The 15344-nt window shown below is 57.2% G+C and overlaps 2 protein-coding genes across 4 annotated transcripts in view; one reads left to right on the forward strand and one right to left on the reverse strand.

Annotated features, from left to right (window-relative positions):
* DMAP1 (DNA methyltransferase 1 associated protein 1) overlaps nt 1-7692 on the forward strand; it is a 30181-nt gene extending 22489 nt beyond the window's left edge. The window contains exons 9-10 of the mRNA XM_035333489.1: nt 1913-1985; nt 3953-7692. Of these exons, the coding sequence (XP_035189380.1) occupies nt 1913-1985; nt 3953-4299 (420 nt within the window). The 3' untranslated portion in view covers nt 4300-7692. The remainder of the gene's footprint in view (nt 1-1912; nt 1986-3952) is intronic.
* A 2344-nt stretch (nt 7693-10036) lies between these two features.
* Nucleotides 10037-15344, reverse strand: part of ERI3 (ERI1 exoribonuclease family member 3) — a 115694-nt gene continuing 110386 nt past the window's right edge. For 2 of the 3 annotated variants that reach the window (XM_035333260.1, XM_035333261.1), the window contains exon 8: nt 11476-11635. In XM_035333260.1, the coding sequence (XP_035189151.1) occupies nt 11553-11635 (83 nt within the window). In that variant the 3' untranslated portion in view covers nt 11476-11552. Of the gene's footprint in view, nt 11636-15344 lie in introns of all 3 variants that reach the window. The other variant, XM_035333262.1, reaches the window with a different exon arrangement.

Raw genomic sequence — 15344 nt, forward strand, 5'->3', positions numbered from 1 at the left:
CTAATAGTTCCCTGAGCCTATGAGAGCCTCCTAGGGGAGCAGCTTGTGCTCTTCCTACAACCAACAAGCCCAGACCTCCTGTCTTATCATCTCCAGCCCCAGTACTCTGGGCTGCCTTTTTCCTCTCCTTAAAGATTTGGTCTCTGAAGTATGAAATTCAGTGCTGTGCAGAAACCCCGACGCTGAGCCAGAGACCCTTGGGGTCTAAAAATAGGACAGAGGTGGCCTCTGGTCCTTACTCTCCTGGCTGTTTGCACAGGGGTGGTTTTTCTTTCCCTAATGCTTCTTTTGCATCCCCTGGATCAGGCTTTTTTTCTTTGAAATTCTCCCCTGGTGGTAGTCCTTGTCCTTGGCTGGAGTCTTAATTGTGGTGATAATACCTAGCAAAAGGATGCGATGCTCTCTAGAGCAGACCATGAAAGGCCTGTTCCCCGGGGTGCTATGCAGCATCTGTACTCAGTTTTTTTGTCTGAGACGATGGGATGGAGAAGGCAGGTTTTCCCAGCCTTGCACTGGGTTGTGGAGCTGTGATGGGGCATATCCAGGCGCAGCAGAGTTAAGGTTCCTGTTCTCACCCTTCGGGTGTGCACGTGCAGCGTTCCTGCTGTCCGAGGAATTCAGAAGGTCCAGGTGGTGTCTGTTTTCATTTCATGGGTTGCTTTGGGGCAACACTGTGGGAAAGGTGTGTATAATTTGGGAAACTGATGTTGGGCTGTCTGTTTTGGGGAACTTTTACCAGTGGCTGGGATGTAAGGCGACCACCACATCCAGTTTCAAGGTGGTGTAAAGAATGGTTCCTCCTTCAGCTCCTTCCTAAGCCAGTGATGCAGGCTCATGGTTGGCTTGGCAGATGCTGGGGCTACTGATCCGTAAGTATCAGTAGGATGCAGGGTGTCTGCAGGCAACTTTCACCTCTTGGCTGTTGAAAGGGCAGCTGGAGGCTTTGTTAGGATGGTGCTCCCCAGGTGCAGGTGTGGGGCCACCTTGCGAGGGCTGGGTGCGGAGGGACAGCCCGTGAAAGTGTTGCAGCGAGGCGTTTGAGGCTGCTGTGTTGTGACTCAGCTCTCCCCTGCTCTGTCTTTTAGCATCGTCGAGGAAAGAATGTGCTTTCGTTTGTTCTTGGATGTATCCACAGGGCTCGGAGCCCTGCTCTCCCTGCCATATTGTGCCAGCTGCGTTCGTGCAGCTTGTAATCTAATAAATGCTTGGTCTGAGCAGCTAGCACTCCTGCCAGAGCCCAAATGAATGCAGAGGAAGGACCCTGCTAAGTGTATGCATTCTTCCTCTCCTGGCCAGCTCCGCTTCCCTTTCATAGCTCACATCTGATGCTTCCTCTCTCACCTAGCCCCTTAGCTCCGATGTAAATGTGTGTTCACACTTCCGCCAGTCAAGTAACTGTGCTCTCTCTGTCTCTCCCCTTTGTTATAAAGCCTGCTCTGTAAATGAATCCCACAGGTCTGGGGCTCAGCAGGTAAAAGGAGAAGTGAGTCTGTTAGCGCATGAGTCTAATCAGGCCGGCTAAAGCGAATAAAGTAGGGCAGCGTTGCACATTAGCCACTGTGTAAATGAGCCCTTTGATGGGCTGGGCACCGCGGGAGAGGTTTTGAAGCCGAGAAGAACTTTTGTTGTTAATTCAGTGACACATGGAAACTGTAAAACAGCGTGTCTTGCACACACACGAGAGAGAAAATAAAAGCCCTCGCGACCAGGCTTTTCAATACCTGCCCTCGGACCTAGTCTGAAAACTTTCAGCCCCTGTCTCCTTCTCTTACCACTTGATTTTCCATTCTCTCCCTTTCTTTTTTTGTTCCCCCTGCACTATAAAAAGAAAAGCTCTCTTGCCTTTTGAACTAGACGGCTGTGAGTGAGGGCTATCTCTGAGCTGTGTGGCTCTGTTACCTTTGTGTTCCAGATGAAACTGCCAAGCTCGGTGGGACAGAAGAAGATTAAAGCCCTGGAGCAGATGCTGATGGAACTCGGAGTAGGTGAGTAAAGGGGGCACGCGAGAGAGAAAGAGACACACAGAGCTAGCCTTTGTTCTTGAGATGGGCTATTTTTTCCCCTAGTAATACAGCCAGTTTCTTGAATAACAGTATGTGAATGGTTTTTAAAATATTTTATGTGTTTAAAAAAAAAAAAAAAAAGAGAGAGGGTAAAAGCCAGAACAAGATGCACAGGGTTTTTTTCTTTCCTCCCAGTAGAAAAATGTTTTAAAAGACCCTTTGTTTCTCTCTTGTTTGGGCCTTTTTAACCATCAAGAGAGGCAGCACAGTATTAGGAAGGCAAATCTCAGCCTTGCCGGGAGAGGTACTTCTAAGTGTGTTAGTGACCATGGCACGCGCATTGTTCAGGGCTGCCCTGTCTTGCTTTCAAGCTTCGTTTCCTCTTAATTTACTGCTCACGGTGGCAAGTCCAAAATGCGTCTGGGACTGTTCATCCCCCCTTTATAGGCTGCATGCTGTGTGAAAATCTGGAGCACCTCTGCTGAAAGGCAAGTAAACACACATCCCTCACTCTTGAACTCCAGTGTCTTAGCAGCAGAAAGAAGGGTTTGCTTGCCACGTACAGTGCCCCCTCGTACTCAGAGGGGAAGCAGTGCAGCCCATGGTCAGCTGCTGCCCTCCGTGCAGCAAGTGTGGTTCGCAGGTACTACAGGTCCCAGCATGCAGTGCCCCTTGATTAGACACCTGAGGTCTTTTTTTTCCCCTGCATTGTGTCTGCAGGATTATTTTTTTTTTAAAAAAAAGCCTTACGGTGATTTACAAGAGCTTACTGAACCCGCTCCCAGCCCTGACTTCTGTTAGCTCTTGTTAGTTTTTTGGGCCAACTGGTCTGTGGCTTGATACGTTGCCTCAGAGACTGTGTGCAGTTTCGAAAGCCTCCTGTAGCTGGTAAAAGCAGCTCAACCCGGGTGATTTCCCCTTTCTGCCTTAAAACTAAGGGAGTTACTGTCATTTTTTTTTCCCTGTTAAAAGCAGTCTGTAGCCCAGGGAAAAATAGGTAGATCTTTTGACTGACAATAAAGGAGAAATAGATGGAAGGAGATTAATTGGAGTGTAAAAGTGTTTAGTGGAATGGCAGGATTGAGGCTGAAAGAGTGCCAGCTGAGCTTGCTAGGGAAGCCTTTGGAAGGATCTGAGTGCCTCTTAAAGCCCACTTTCCATGAGGGTAAGGAGGGGTTTCTGACTCCCCACTCCAGCTTTATAAAGCGCACACATCTCAAGGGTTTCCTGGAGCTCCAGCCCTGTTGTGCCGTAGAGTGCAGAAACCACCTGGGCTGTGTGTGGGTGAACACACTGCTAGAGGGCTGGGGGCATGCGGCCAGCCCTGCAGACAGCAGGGCCCTGCTGTACCAGCACAGATACACAGAGCTTCATCCTCTTCCAGAACACGCAGCTTTCCTGGCTCTGTGTGTGTGTGTGTGGCTGCAGAACACAAGGTGCCAGCCCCTGCTACCAGCACTTGGGGTCTGTGTTAAGGTGTGCCTGTAATGCAGCACCGGAGCACTTCTGTGCCTCAGCCCTGCTCTGGGAGGAGCAGTGGTGAGAGAGCTCAGCCCATCTGCTCCTTGTTGGTGCGTGCACAGGGGACAACAGGAGCTCTTCTGTCTTCTGCAACAGCGTCTAAGGACTTGCTCCTGTTGTATCAGCTGGTGGGTAGCAAGGTTCTGCCTTCTGGTTTGATCTGATCTGATCTCAGTCTTTCTTCACCCTTCACTTGGTGAGTCCTGGACTTAGCAAGTTCACTCTTAGTCCTTGGCCATAGCCAAAGGACAACCTGGAAATTCCAGGAGTCCAACTGTTCTGGATGCCAATTACAAAGAACCACATGATGGGAGTCAGGCCCCTGGCACATCTTTGTGGGAGTGAACTGTGCAGCCAGGACCTTTTTAGGGATTTTCTGATGCGGGTTGCTGTTCTGTGTGTTTAACAGGACTCCTTTATCTCCCTAGATCTCAACCCTATGCCCACGGAGGAGATTGTGCAGATGTTCAACGAGCTGCGGAGTGACCTGGTGCTGCTGTATGAGCTGAAGCAAGCTTTTGCCAACTGTGAATATGAGCTGCAGATGTTACGGCACCGCTATGAGGCGCTGGCCAAAGCTGGCAGTATTGGCCCCCTCAGTGTGGAAGGTGCCCACCCAGATGGCCAGGCAGGGCTCGGCATCGAGGAGGGCAAGGGAGATGCCAAGGACCAGATCATTGATGTAGTAGGAGCACCACTGACCCCCAACTCGGTGAGGAGGAAGGTTGGGGGGGCAGAACAGGGAGCACTCAGGTCTCCGACGCAGATGCCCTGACGAGCACTGGGGATGCTGCCCTGCCCTCCCTCCAGGCGTGCACGTCCAAGGGAGCACAGCACGCCCGTTTCCCCAAGTCCCAGTGCTCTCTGGGCTCGTCTCCTGTGCTGGACAGTGTTCTTGGTGCTATAGGTGGGGTCAGCAGGTCTTTCTACATCCTGCATGCAGGCAGATGGCTTGATGTGGGTGCCACCGTGGACCAAAGCAGCGAGGCTTTGGGTGACGAGAGCTTGCACCAGGGCAGCAACAGTGATGCCAGTACAGCTGCAGGCCTGAGGCATTTTCCTTCTAGACACAGCCCCATAAGGGCTGCTCAGCAGAGGGAAGCAAGTGGGAAAAGCAGCCTTGATATAATGAGCCATGACTTGCCCGAGTCCCTGGAGCTGAGGGGGTAGCCCACCCTGAGGCAGGAGGCTGGGGAAGGAGAGAGGCATCTGAAGAGCAAAGGGTTGTTTCTCTGCCCCACTGCCAGTGCTGAGGAAGGAAAGCCAGACCTAGGGGTTCTGGAAGCCACTGAAGCTTCAACCACGAGCCCTGCGGCAGTGTCCTGCGCATGCTGTAAATCCATCACTAGCTCTCTCCTCCCTACCTCCCCGAGGGTAGGCTGCCAGCCCCTCACCACTGCCTCAGGGCCGAGGGTACGCCTGGGGGTCAGCCAAGGTTGCTTTCCCCTCTGTGCAGTCCTCTGGCACAGCTGAGCTGAACTGCCTGATGAAAAGCTGCCCGTCTCCACGCAGTGGCATCCCCGCCGCCTCAGACAAACTGCCCCGGTAGCGTCACAGACCTTTCCTTTCTCAAATGTATAATGTATTATTGCAGGATATGGAGAACACCTTATCTGTCAACGGCAGAGGTGACACATTAATCTGGACTCGAGTAATGTCCTATTCAATTGTGACAATGTGGAGTCATAAGGAAGCGTTCCGCTGAGACAGGTTCATGTTTGCAAAGGAGTCTTCTGAATCTTTTTTTCACTGCATTCCATCCCCAGTGTCACCCCTCCATGCGGTCCAGAGTATGTCCTGCTTTGGAAACCTCTTGGGCTGGTTCACAACGCACCTGCTTTCCCTTGGGACTGCTCCTTGGGAAGGTGGGAGAGGAGGTGGTGGCGGTGGCCATGGCTGCAGGAGGAGGGAGCCCCAGTGTGTGACCACATCCTTCCTCAGCGCCACCTCCTGCAGCTGGAAACAAAGAGGTGGGCCCAGGCAGCGCAGAGAGGGTTAAACTGACCTGGTCTCTGACATATTTGAAAGAAATATAATCAAGTTAATTCACTGCAAGGCAAATTCAGTACCTAAAGGGCCTCCATGTTAAATACAGCACTGACCTTTACCGGCTGATTACACAAAGACGACACAATTAGATTAGTCCAAGACAAAAGGTCAAGCACATTCACACTGTGACCATTTTATGTTACCTTTTGAGGGGGGAAAAATTACATCCCAGCTGGAGGGGTATCTTGGGGAGAAGGGGAACGGGGCTGCTGTGCCATGTTCTGCCTGGCTCAGGCATGTTTGGAGAGTTGGGCATGGCCTAACACAGCGCTTGCCTTGTACCTTTCTGACAGCTCTGGGTGCTCAGGCAGCGTGAGGGACCGGCGGCTCGTGGCCCACAACCATCTTTTCTCAAGGATGGACTAAGCTGGTTGGAGGCCGGGTGTTGCTGGTGTTCCCTGCCCTGCCCCAGTGCCTCACACTTGGTGTCACAGTTAAAAAATCAGCACCTGGAAGGCTGGGGGGTGGCTGGGGCAGTCCTGCTGGGCTGCATGGCAGTGCCCGCACCCTGCAGAGCTGGTAGCACCAACACGCAGCTGTTTTTTGGGCAGGTGGTGTGCTGGGGCACAGCCTGCCTGCTCAGCAGCGTGCCATGCTCCTTTGCCTCCTGCAGTGTCTGTGGGTGACCGCCTGCCCTGCGCCCCACCAAGGCTGCTTCCGTGGTTTAGCCCAGCCACGCCAGCCTTGAACTTGGAGTTCAAGCCTGTGCTTTGCCACGGAGCTGCCAGGGTAATTGTTTAAACTCCCTGCTTCAAATTCCCCCGAGTTAGAGAATGAATCCCTTTGTGCTGTCTATCACTGCCCGTCCATGGCACTCCACATGTTGGTTTGAGCATGGATTAGGACAGCCTCCGAGCCAGCTGCTCCCCTGAAGCCAGATTTGTTTCCCTGGAGAGAAGTATCCTGCTCCAGATGTTGGGAGAGAGTAGCAAAGCCAGGAATAGGACTGAGTCCTGACTCCCGTGTTCTCTGCAAGCCTGGATTCCTTTCCAGGACTGGGCATGGTTGGATGAAAGCACACGGAGGTAACACTCGTGCCAACAGCTGGCCGTGCTCTCAGCCTGGGGCTGTCCCCAGGGCCTTTCTCCAGCTCAGCCTATGCTCTGGGGATAGGCAGGAGCAGACATCCCTGGGGGTCCCCAGCAGCGCTGCCCCATGGTGATGCCAGCCCCTGGGCCTTGCTGCCCGTCCTGGAAGCCCCTCCTGTGTGCGCTGCGCTCCGTGCAGCAGGGCAGGGCGTGCGCCGTGAGCCCCGGGCAGGAGCGGTGCCTGTGTGCCGCGGCTGCTGTGGGCAGCAGAAAGGCCAGCACGGCACTGCCCTGCCACATCCCCTGCGTCCCTCCTCCCGGAGCTGCCATCCAGCATCTCCCGGGGGCTGCGGTGCCTGTCGCTGACCATTAAAGCTGAGCCAGGATCCCCCCGGCGCCGTCTGCCGCTGACCCCGGTAGGGACTGTGCTCAGGGCCGTCGGGAGGTGAAAGGTGAGCCGAACTCGGAACAAATTAGTTCCAAGCAGAAGTTCAGCCAGTTACTCCAGATTGGATCCTTTGATTTCCGCAACTCAGACTCCACTCAGTGATCTGTAATGAGTGACTCTCAGAAATCCTCACATTGCAGCACTTTGTTCCTGAGCTCACAAGTCAGCCCATTAATGGGTAAAGGAAAAGACCTTGAGTCTAAGAAGTCTCGGGTTCAGAGTCAGAATTATTTGACTTTTAAGCTTCCTTTATCTGAACTCCTGCTGACTTCTTGTTTTCTGAGCCTGTTTGAAAGCTAGAAGTTACATTGTTAAGATCAAACATTCTCTTTCCAGATGGAGTTACAATATCTGTCTTTTATATATATATATATTTTAATATATATATATAGTGTATATATACCGGGGTGTATATATATTCCACTCTTTTTTTTTTTTTAATCGTTCTTTCCATTAAAAGAAACTAGACTTGTAGGCTCTTGTAAATTATAATGTAAAACATTTTTTTTAACCAGACAGTTCCCAATTTTGCCCAAGGCAACTGGAATAGCTGCGCCACAGAAGGCAATAGGAAGGTGATTAATATGAATTTGTGACATATTTGAAAGATGGGTCTTTTGCCATATAAAGATTATCAAACACATGTGCTCTTCCCCATTAATTCCACAGCCCTCCCAGGAAAGCCACAAAGCCCCGTTCCTTTGTTTCCAGGGTGGGTTTTTGTTTTTTTAAATGTACCTTTCGGTCCCCTTGATTACCACGTATTTGATTTTTATAGGGCATCTGTTCGCGCTGCTGCGTGGGTTCTCTGGCCCTTTTATTTCCCCGTTAATCGGATCCCGCGAAGGCAGCCGTGCCAGGCCCTCTGACGAAATCCGTGTGTGTGTTGTATTTAACTTTTAGCCGTGCAAATTCCATGCTCTGTTTGCCGTCTGCCGGGTGCGCAGCGGGGACTGGGGCCGCCTTCCCGCTGGGGTGGGCAGCAGGGCCTCCCACCACGCTGCCGCCGAGCACACGGAGCGGCGTGCGAGGGACCTGCGGGAGGAGGCGTGGGGAGGCCCCGAGTGTTTGGGGGAGCCCGTTAGGGATGGGGATGGCTGCAGGGCTCAGCACGGCGGGGATGTGGCTGCAGGCGCTGTGTGCAGCCCTTCCTTCCCCACTGCCCACGGTCCGTTGTGCAAAAGGGACCCGATCACATGCTGCTGGGTGCCCGGTCACTGGCGTGCCCAGAGCTTTGGGTGCTGACCCCGTAGTGATGGGAGGCAGCCGTGGCTGTGGTGTCCGTGCAGCGCCTGGCACGGAGACAGCGCAGTGCAGCAGTACACGGGGGTCATGTTCCCAGTGTGGTGTGAATGGCCGCATCTTACCCCGCATGTGTGCCTGGATTCAGTCCTAAAACTTACTCCATGAAAGGTGAGAACCCTCCAGAGCCCATCAGTCCTGCTCAGTCATATTTTGGTGAAGAGAGGTGTTTTTTGGAGGCGCTGTGGTTCTCCCTCTCCATCTCCTGCTGTGCACCTGGGCAATTTTCACGGCAGCTCCTGGGCAGCAGAGGAGTTTCCAGGCTCTGCCTGTTCCTGCTCCAAGCAGCCCCGGCACAGCTGGCTGTAGTGTGGAGCTGCTCTGCCCCTCTCCTGGTGCTGTGCTCCATAGGGCTTGTTGGGTGCAAGCGCTCCCTCAGGGCTGGGTTGCGGAGCTCAGCCCCGTTCTGATCGCACCCAGACCCCCCACCCCAAAGACACTTGTCCCAAAGCCCTGCCCATGTCAGGGAGATGCCATCCCCTCCAAGGTGCCAGCCCAGCCTCTTGGCACTGCAGGATTAGCTCCGTCACACCAGGACCAGCTCTGCCTCCAGCCCTGTGGCTGGCAGCGTGGCTCAGTGTGGCTGCCTTTTTTTTTTTTACCCACCAGATTTTTGTGAGCATCCCTGTAAATACAGAACCCATCGTTTGCAACCTGCACCAGAGTGCTCATCCGCCCCGCCAGGCTGAGCAAAGGAGGAGGTGGGGAGAACCGTCCTGGCTACACCTCGGGCAGGTCAGGTTTTTGTTTCGTAGGGTCCTGGAGGGGCTGTGGCATCGCAGAAGGCAGTGATGGCAGCCTGGGTTCGTGCACTGCAGGCCCCGGTGGCCCCGGTTGTGTGCCCGGTGTCGTGCAGAGCTGGGTGCCCACCTGGCCTGCCCACCCCCTCGTCCCCTCTGCGTTGCCTTTCAAGTGTAACCGGCGATCGATCTGCCCTGACAACGTCCTCTGAGTCACATTCTCGCCTGCAGGAGTAAAGGGCAAAGGCCAAGTTCTTAGTTTTCATAGAAAACTAATTAGACGACTCCATCGAAAATAGGTCAATAAAGCTGATCGGGGGCTGCACGGAGGGAGCCATTAAAACCCCCGTGACCTTTGCTTGGAGCAAGTGGGCTGAGGCTGCCCCTGCTTTCCGGGAGCTGCCCGCTTCGTGCCAGCCGTGTGGCCGCGTCCCTGCTCCCTGCAGCACCGCGGTGCTGGGCAGGTCCCTGTGGGGTCCCTGCGCTGCCGGGTGCCCTGCAGCGGGGACTGGGCATGGCGCTGCACAGGGCTGGGTGCAGAGCTGCTCTGTGCATGGGCACAGGGCCGTGTAGCAGGGACTGTGTGTGCTGGGAGCACGTCTCTCCCTGGCATCCTTCTGAATGCGGCTTCATCCTGCACCGCCTGCCAGGCTGCAGGGCAGGGGGTGATGACAGACACTGGTGGGACTTGCTGGTGGCAGTCACCTTGCTCTGGGCTCGAGGCTGTGCTGGGTAGCACCAAGGCTGTGCGCGCACATCCCCATCTCCCTTTCACAGCCAAAAAGCTTGCGTTTGCACGTGGCATTTGGGGTGCACGGATGTGCTGGGGTGCCGCACCCCCAGGAGGGCAGCCCCGCTGGTGGGGCACCGTGCCGCCACGCGCCCACCCGGCTCAGCCCCCTCCGTCCCCGCACACACCCGCACATGCATGGGCACAGCCCGGGCTCCTTTACCCCCAAACTTTATTCATGTGGCACATTTACAGCAAGGATTGGAATAACTAGACAATGAAAATGCTGGGTTTGCATTATCGGTTGGTTTAACTGGAACACCACACACCATGCAGTCATGTACCGCCAAGTTCAGTGCCTGTATTGCCCTTCTGGCTGCCGTCACCGGCTTCGCTCCAGGCCATGCACGCACGGGCCCGGGGCTGCAGCCTCCCTGCAGGTCAGCACCCGGACGAGGGCTCCATTCAGCAGGGCCCCGGGGCTGGGTGACACTGGGGGGACGCGTGCCCTCAGCCTGCCCCACAGCTGCCCCCTGACCGCCCTGGCCGGCCGGGAGCCCACCCAGCCGGAGGGGATGTGCTCGGCAAGGCTCTCAGGCAACAAGCCAGCTGCTGCTGAGCATCCGCGGGGACCCGCGAGGGGCACGGCACGGCCCGCGGCGTGCGGGGACCGTGGGCACGCGGGGGCTGAGCCTCAGCTCGGGAACCGGGGGAGGCTGGAGGGGATGGGAGGGGAGCAGGGTTGGGGACCTGGGCCAATTTGCAGCTCCCCTGCTCAGGTACCTGTGGGTCGGGGGGGCCAGTGCGCGCTGGCACGTCCACCGCCGGCAATGGACGCGGTGCTGCGGCGGGCCTGGCCCCGGTGGAGCTGGAATCGGTCGGCGGGGCTGGGGCAGGGCCAGGCATCCCACCCATCCCCGCAAGAGGCACGAGCAGACGGGTCGGGGACGGGATGGGACGTGATGGGACCAGGGGAGCTCCGCGCGGGCGCTGTCACCTCCCTCCTGCCGCCCGCCCGCCCGCCCGCTGGGCCCCTGCCCCACTGAAGGGAGCCCTCCGGGGCCCCGCAGCCCATGGTGGGGCTGCCGGGGGCTCTGCAGCGGAGAATACAGGCACTTCACCTTGAACATAAAGAGACGGATTGCGTTTGTCACATACAGGAGTCAGAGAGGGGTTAGTGTTGACTCAAAAAGAGGGGAAAAAGGCGCTCGGGGAGAGGCCGGGGCTGGTGGGGAGGATCGGGGCCGTCTCGACACTGCTGAGCCTCTTCGAGCGCAGCCCAGGCGCGGGCACGCGCTGCGTCGCTGCAGCAGCCGTCAAGGCCTGAAAACATAAAACCGAGAAAAGAAAGAAGAGGGGAAGGCGGGGACGGCCCATGCCGGGGGGAACGCTGTGGCTACAGGGCGGGAGAGGGAGGACGGGGTGGGACGTGGAGGGGGGGACGGAAATCGGGAGCCAAAGAAAAGAACAAACTACGAGTCTAAAATGTGGTGCAAGCGCCCTACGCGGCTGTCCGCTAGCATGGCATAATGTCCGGAGCAGCCCAGAGAGGGAGTCACATCAGGTCTACACAGATTTGCCTTCCCATATATACAACCTCTACTGGAGTAACAGCTGAATTGAGATTTGTGTCGGTTCCTCTGGCCTCGGTTGCCGTTTGAATGCTAGAGCCCGTCCTCCCCGCCTCGCCGGCGCCGGGCGCATGCAGCCCTGCCTGGCCTGCCTTGGGGATCAAAAGGGTTTGGAGGTCTGCTTGAAGATGAAGCCTCTATGGGCCAGTGTCTTCATGATGTTGGCGATGTTCTTACAGTCATCTGCGGAGAGAGCACAGAGGCGCTGGGTTAGAACCGCGCTCCGGGCCAGGGCTGCCAAAGGGCAGAGCCGGGACCTCGGTCGAGCCCCGAGGCCGGGTGCGGGCTGTGCCCAGAGCTGCACGGCCCCGTGTCCCCTCCAGCCCAGCCAAGGGGACAAGCCGACTGTGTGGGCTTGGCCCCATCAGTGTCCCACTGCTCCTCAGGGCTTCCAGCCCCATCGGAGGGCTCTGCCTCTGCCCCAGTGCTCCGCAGCGGTGTGGGGTGAGCGCAGGGCCCCCAGCTCCCCGTCACCACCGCTCGGTACAGCCCCGCTGCACGGGGACGGCCCCACCACCAGGACTGGAGGCTGGCCCGGGGCAGCAGCACTGCCCAGGCCGTGCCCCACTGCCATTTCCGTGTCCCCCAGCCCACTGCTTGCTGTGTGGTGCAGCCACGGGGATGTATAGGAACGGCAGCGTTCCCACAAGCCGGATCCGTGCTGGCCCCCAGCTCTGGGCCAGTAGCCTCTTCCCTGCGAGCACAGCACCAGCCACCCAGCCTGCAGGTGGCCGTCCCCTTCCAGCTCCCCCGTAAGCACCAGGCCCACGGAGGAGCTGTCCCCGCAGCTCAGCCGGGGCTGGGGCTGGCCGGTGGCACCGCAGCTGCCCTCTACCAGCCACGCACGTTCCCCTTCCCCTCGCCCTCCTCGGGCAGGGGCTGCGTGGCACCCGGCTCTCCCTGCCGCAGCACCGAGCTCTGCCACCGCGCTTGGGGGCCGACCCCTGGTGCCACCCCATGCCTGCTGGCCCCAGGATGCCGTGCCGCCGTGCCACCGGGCTGCAGGGCCACAGACGGCCCCGGCGCTAGGGGACAGCCCGAGGTGGCCAGAGCGAGCGGCCGCGGGGCTGCGAGGCGGGGAGGGGGCAGGCGCTCCTGGCGTTATTTACCTGGGACTAAACGCAGGCACCGTTTGCTAAAATAGAAGCCGGGCTTAAATTGATTCCTGGTGTCTATATTTCATGTTGAAAATTGGCTTGTAAATCCATGTTTTGATCTATGAGGGCCGTCTCCTTAAGAAAAAGCAAGAGTAAATGTGTAATTTCTCCCTTGACAGCACACGGCACAGAGGCGATCCTTCTTCCCGCTCCCCTCCGTTTCGGGACAGCTCCACTCGTTCCGATTACCACTCTTTCTTCCTCGCCCCACGCCTTGATGTCTCCATTTCATTACCGCGCGCCCATTTATCAAGCTGTTACCGTAAGGGTGACTTTGCCCACTTGTGTGTGGCAGCGGGGCCCGGCTGACACGGGGAGAGGGCGCCCCGGGAGGGGGCGCAGCCCGGGCCCCCCTCTCCCCGCCGCCGCTGGATGGATGTTGTGGTGGAGGGAAGGCTGCATCATTACTGATGTGTAAATGATAAAGAAGCCTCCACATCCATCTCCCAACTGTAAATCCAGGGAGTGCTTTATAATCAAGCTACAGCGATAATAATGTGAAATTAGGTCTCTCTATCAACGGGAGGAGGCCTTTTAATCACGGCTTAAAGGGTGCAAACGCTGTTTATCATAATTGAACTGTATCCGGGCTAATTGTGGCCATATTTCACTGTCTAGGAGACAGCAGGCTGCCTGCTGACAGTGCCGCGTGCCGGATTGAGGGCCCCGCACAGACGGGCAGCGCTGCCCCGCTGCCAGGTGCCCGCGGCAGGGCCGGTGCCGCCGCGCTGCCCTGCCCGGCCCCAGCACAGCCACAGGTGTCCAGCCGGAGGCAGATCCGTGCCCGGGGTGGCACTGAAGGGGCCTGGCACACCAAGCGTGTCCTGCCCTGAGCCGTCTCCCATCGCCACGTGTCCCTGCTCGAAGCGAGCACCTTGTGGAGCTGGGGAGGTGCCCAGGGCGCTATCGCCATCCCAGGACAAGGCTCCCCCTCTGCTGCGCCCCCAGCTCCTGCCCACAGACCCCGGCCCCTCCATCTCGCACCCAGCCAAGCGGCCCCACGCACCGCAGCTTCCCCAGGAGCTGCCTCCCAGGGGGACATCACGGGGACGTGGCACAGCCCCCTGGCAGCGGGAGCGCCGAGCTCGCCCTTAGTCATTTAGTGAGGCTGATTCCAAATCAGCGCTAAGGTAAACACGCTTATTATAATTATCCATGTAAAAAAAAATCAACAACAGCAGAACAACTTTCTAATATGCAATTACAGCCATCTATTGATTTTACAATGTAATCCGCTCCGATTGATTTAATAACACAATTATAGGCTGGCTCTCGGGATATTAGAGTGGGAGATTTTCATAAACTCCAAAGCAAAAAACTAAGCGGCTTTTAAAACAACACCGTCAGATGGCTGTTTGGGGAATTATTAGCAGTATGAAATCCTCTAAATCTGGCCGTTGTTACCTTGTGAAAGGAATTTCTATTACAAAAATGGCAATTGACAACCTAAGAGAGCGCGAACGGGATTGCTTTTCTGCTCTTTCAGGGCTTAATCCATTGCGAAGGTGACCACGGGGCTGGGGGCGAGCCCGGGGCCGAGACAGGCGGAGGGCTGCGGGCAGCCCTGCTCTGCCCGTGGGGACGCTGCCGTGGGGTCCCGCAGCCACCGCGGCCCCCGGTGGCACCCGCCAGCCCCGCGTCCCACCAGGCGACCGTGCGCGGGGTGGCAGCAGGCTGAGCCCCGACCTTCCCCACCCCAGCCCAGCCGTGCTGCCCCAGCCCCAGGCACCTCGGAGGGCAGCGGGGTGCCCGCCCGCGTCCCCGTGCCGGCAGCAGGGTGACGGTGGCCCCGCGCCGCCGACACCGCTCTGCCGGAGCCGCGCGCACGCGCTCACGGCCGCGCGCCCCCGCTCTCCCTCGCGCTCGCTCCCTCGATGTATTCCCGACTTTATGGGCACATTTTTCTTGTCAAGCTGACAGGGTTGCTAAGTGGATTTCTCCCTGATATGCGGACGGATTATCACATTACTCCAATGTCCTACACAAACATATTACTTTATATTCAATAGCCCTAATGAATATAAACTGCTCTTTCTTTTTTGGGGTGGGGGGCAATCTATAGATTTTTAATGAGGGCACTATTAACTCCCTCCTCTTTAAAACAGACTTAGGTGCAGCCTCTGAGTAGAAAATCAATGGTGTTATTGTAGGAATATTGTATATTGATATTGTAATAATAAGATGCAATTGATTTAGGGGTGTTGCGCGCTGTGTGTGGAAGGGGTCAGCGGGGGGTTATGCTGCCTTCTGCGAGCGGAGCAGCGGCTCTGCCGTGCCTCCCTGCCCCTCGCCGTGCCGTGTCGCTTCGGAGCATCCCCTGTGTCCCACACAGGTCCCGCCGAGGTCCCGGGATGGCTGGGGCTGAGCCTGCCCCGATGGCTCCTCACCATCTCCGTACCCACGTCCCGGCCCTCTTTGCCGAGCTCCCTGCCGCGGGGACAGCCAGGCAGAGCGAGCTCACGCCGGGGCCTTTTAATTAGGGCTGGAGTTTGCCGGCGTTCAGCACCGCTGCCTGTCCTTGTCCTTGTGCTGGCACAGCGACGCGCTCCTCGGCCGGGTGGGAAACAGAAGCATGTGCTGCTTGCAGCACTGCCGGCACGGCACCTCCTGCCCCCGGCTGGGGCAGCGCCGCAAGCCCAGGAGGAGCTGGAGGATTTTGGCAGCAGGAGGTGGCCCCACAGCCCCACGGGCTTGGCGGGATGCGGCCGTGCCATGTGAAGGGGCTGCCGAAGGAG

The sequence above is a fragment of the Oxyura jamaicensis genome, chromosome 8 (genome assembly GCF_011077185.1).
Source record: "Oxyura jamaicensis isolate SHBP4307 breed ruddy duck chromosome 8, BPBGC_Ojam_1.0, whole genome shotgun sequence".
Taxonomy (NCBI): Eukaryota; Metazoa; Chordata; class Aves; order Anseriformes; family Anatidae; genus Oxyura; species Oxyura jamaicensis.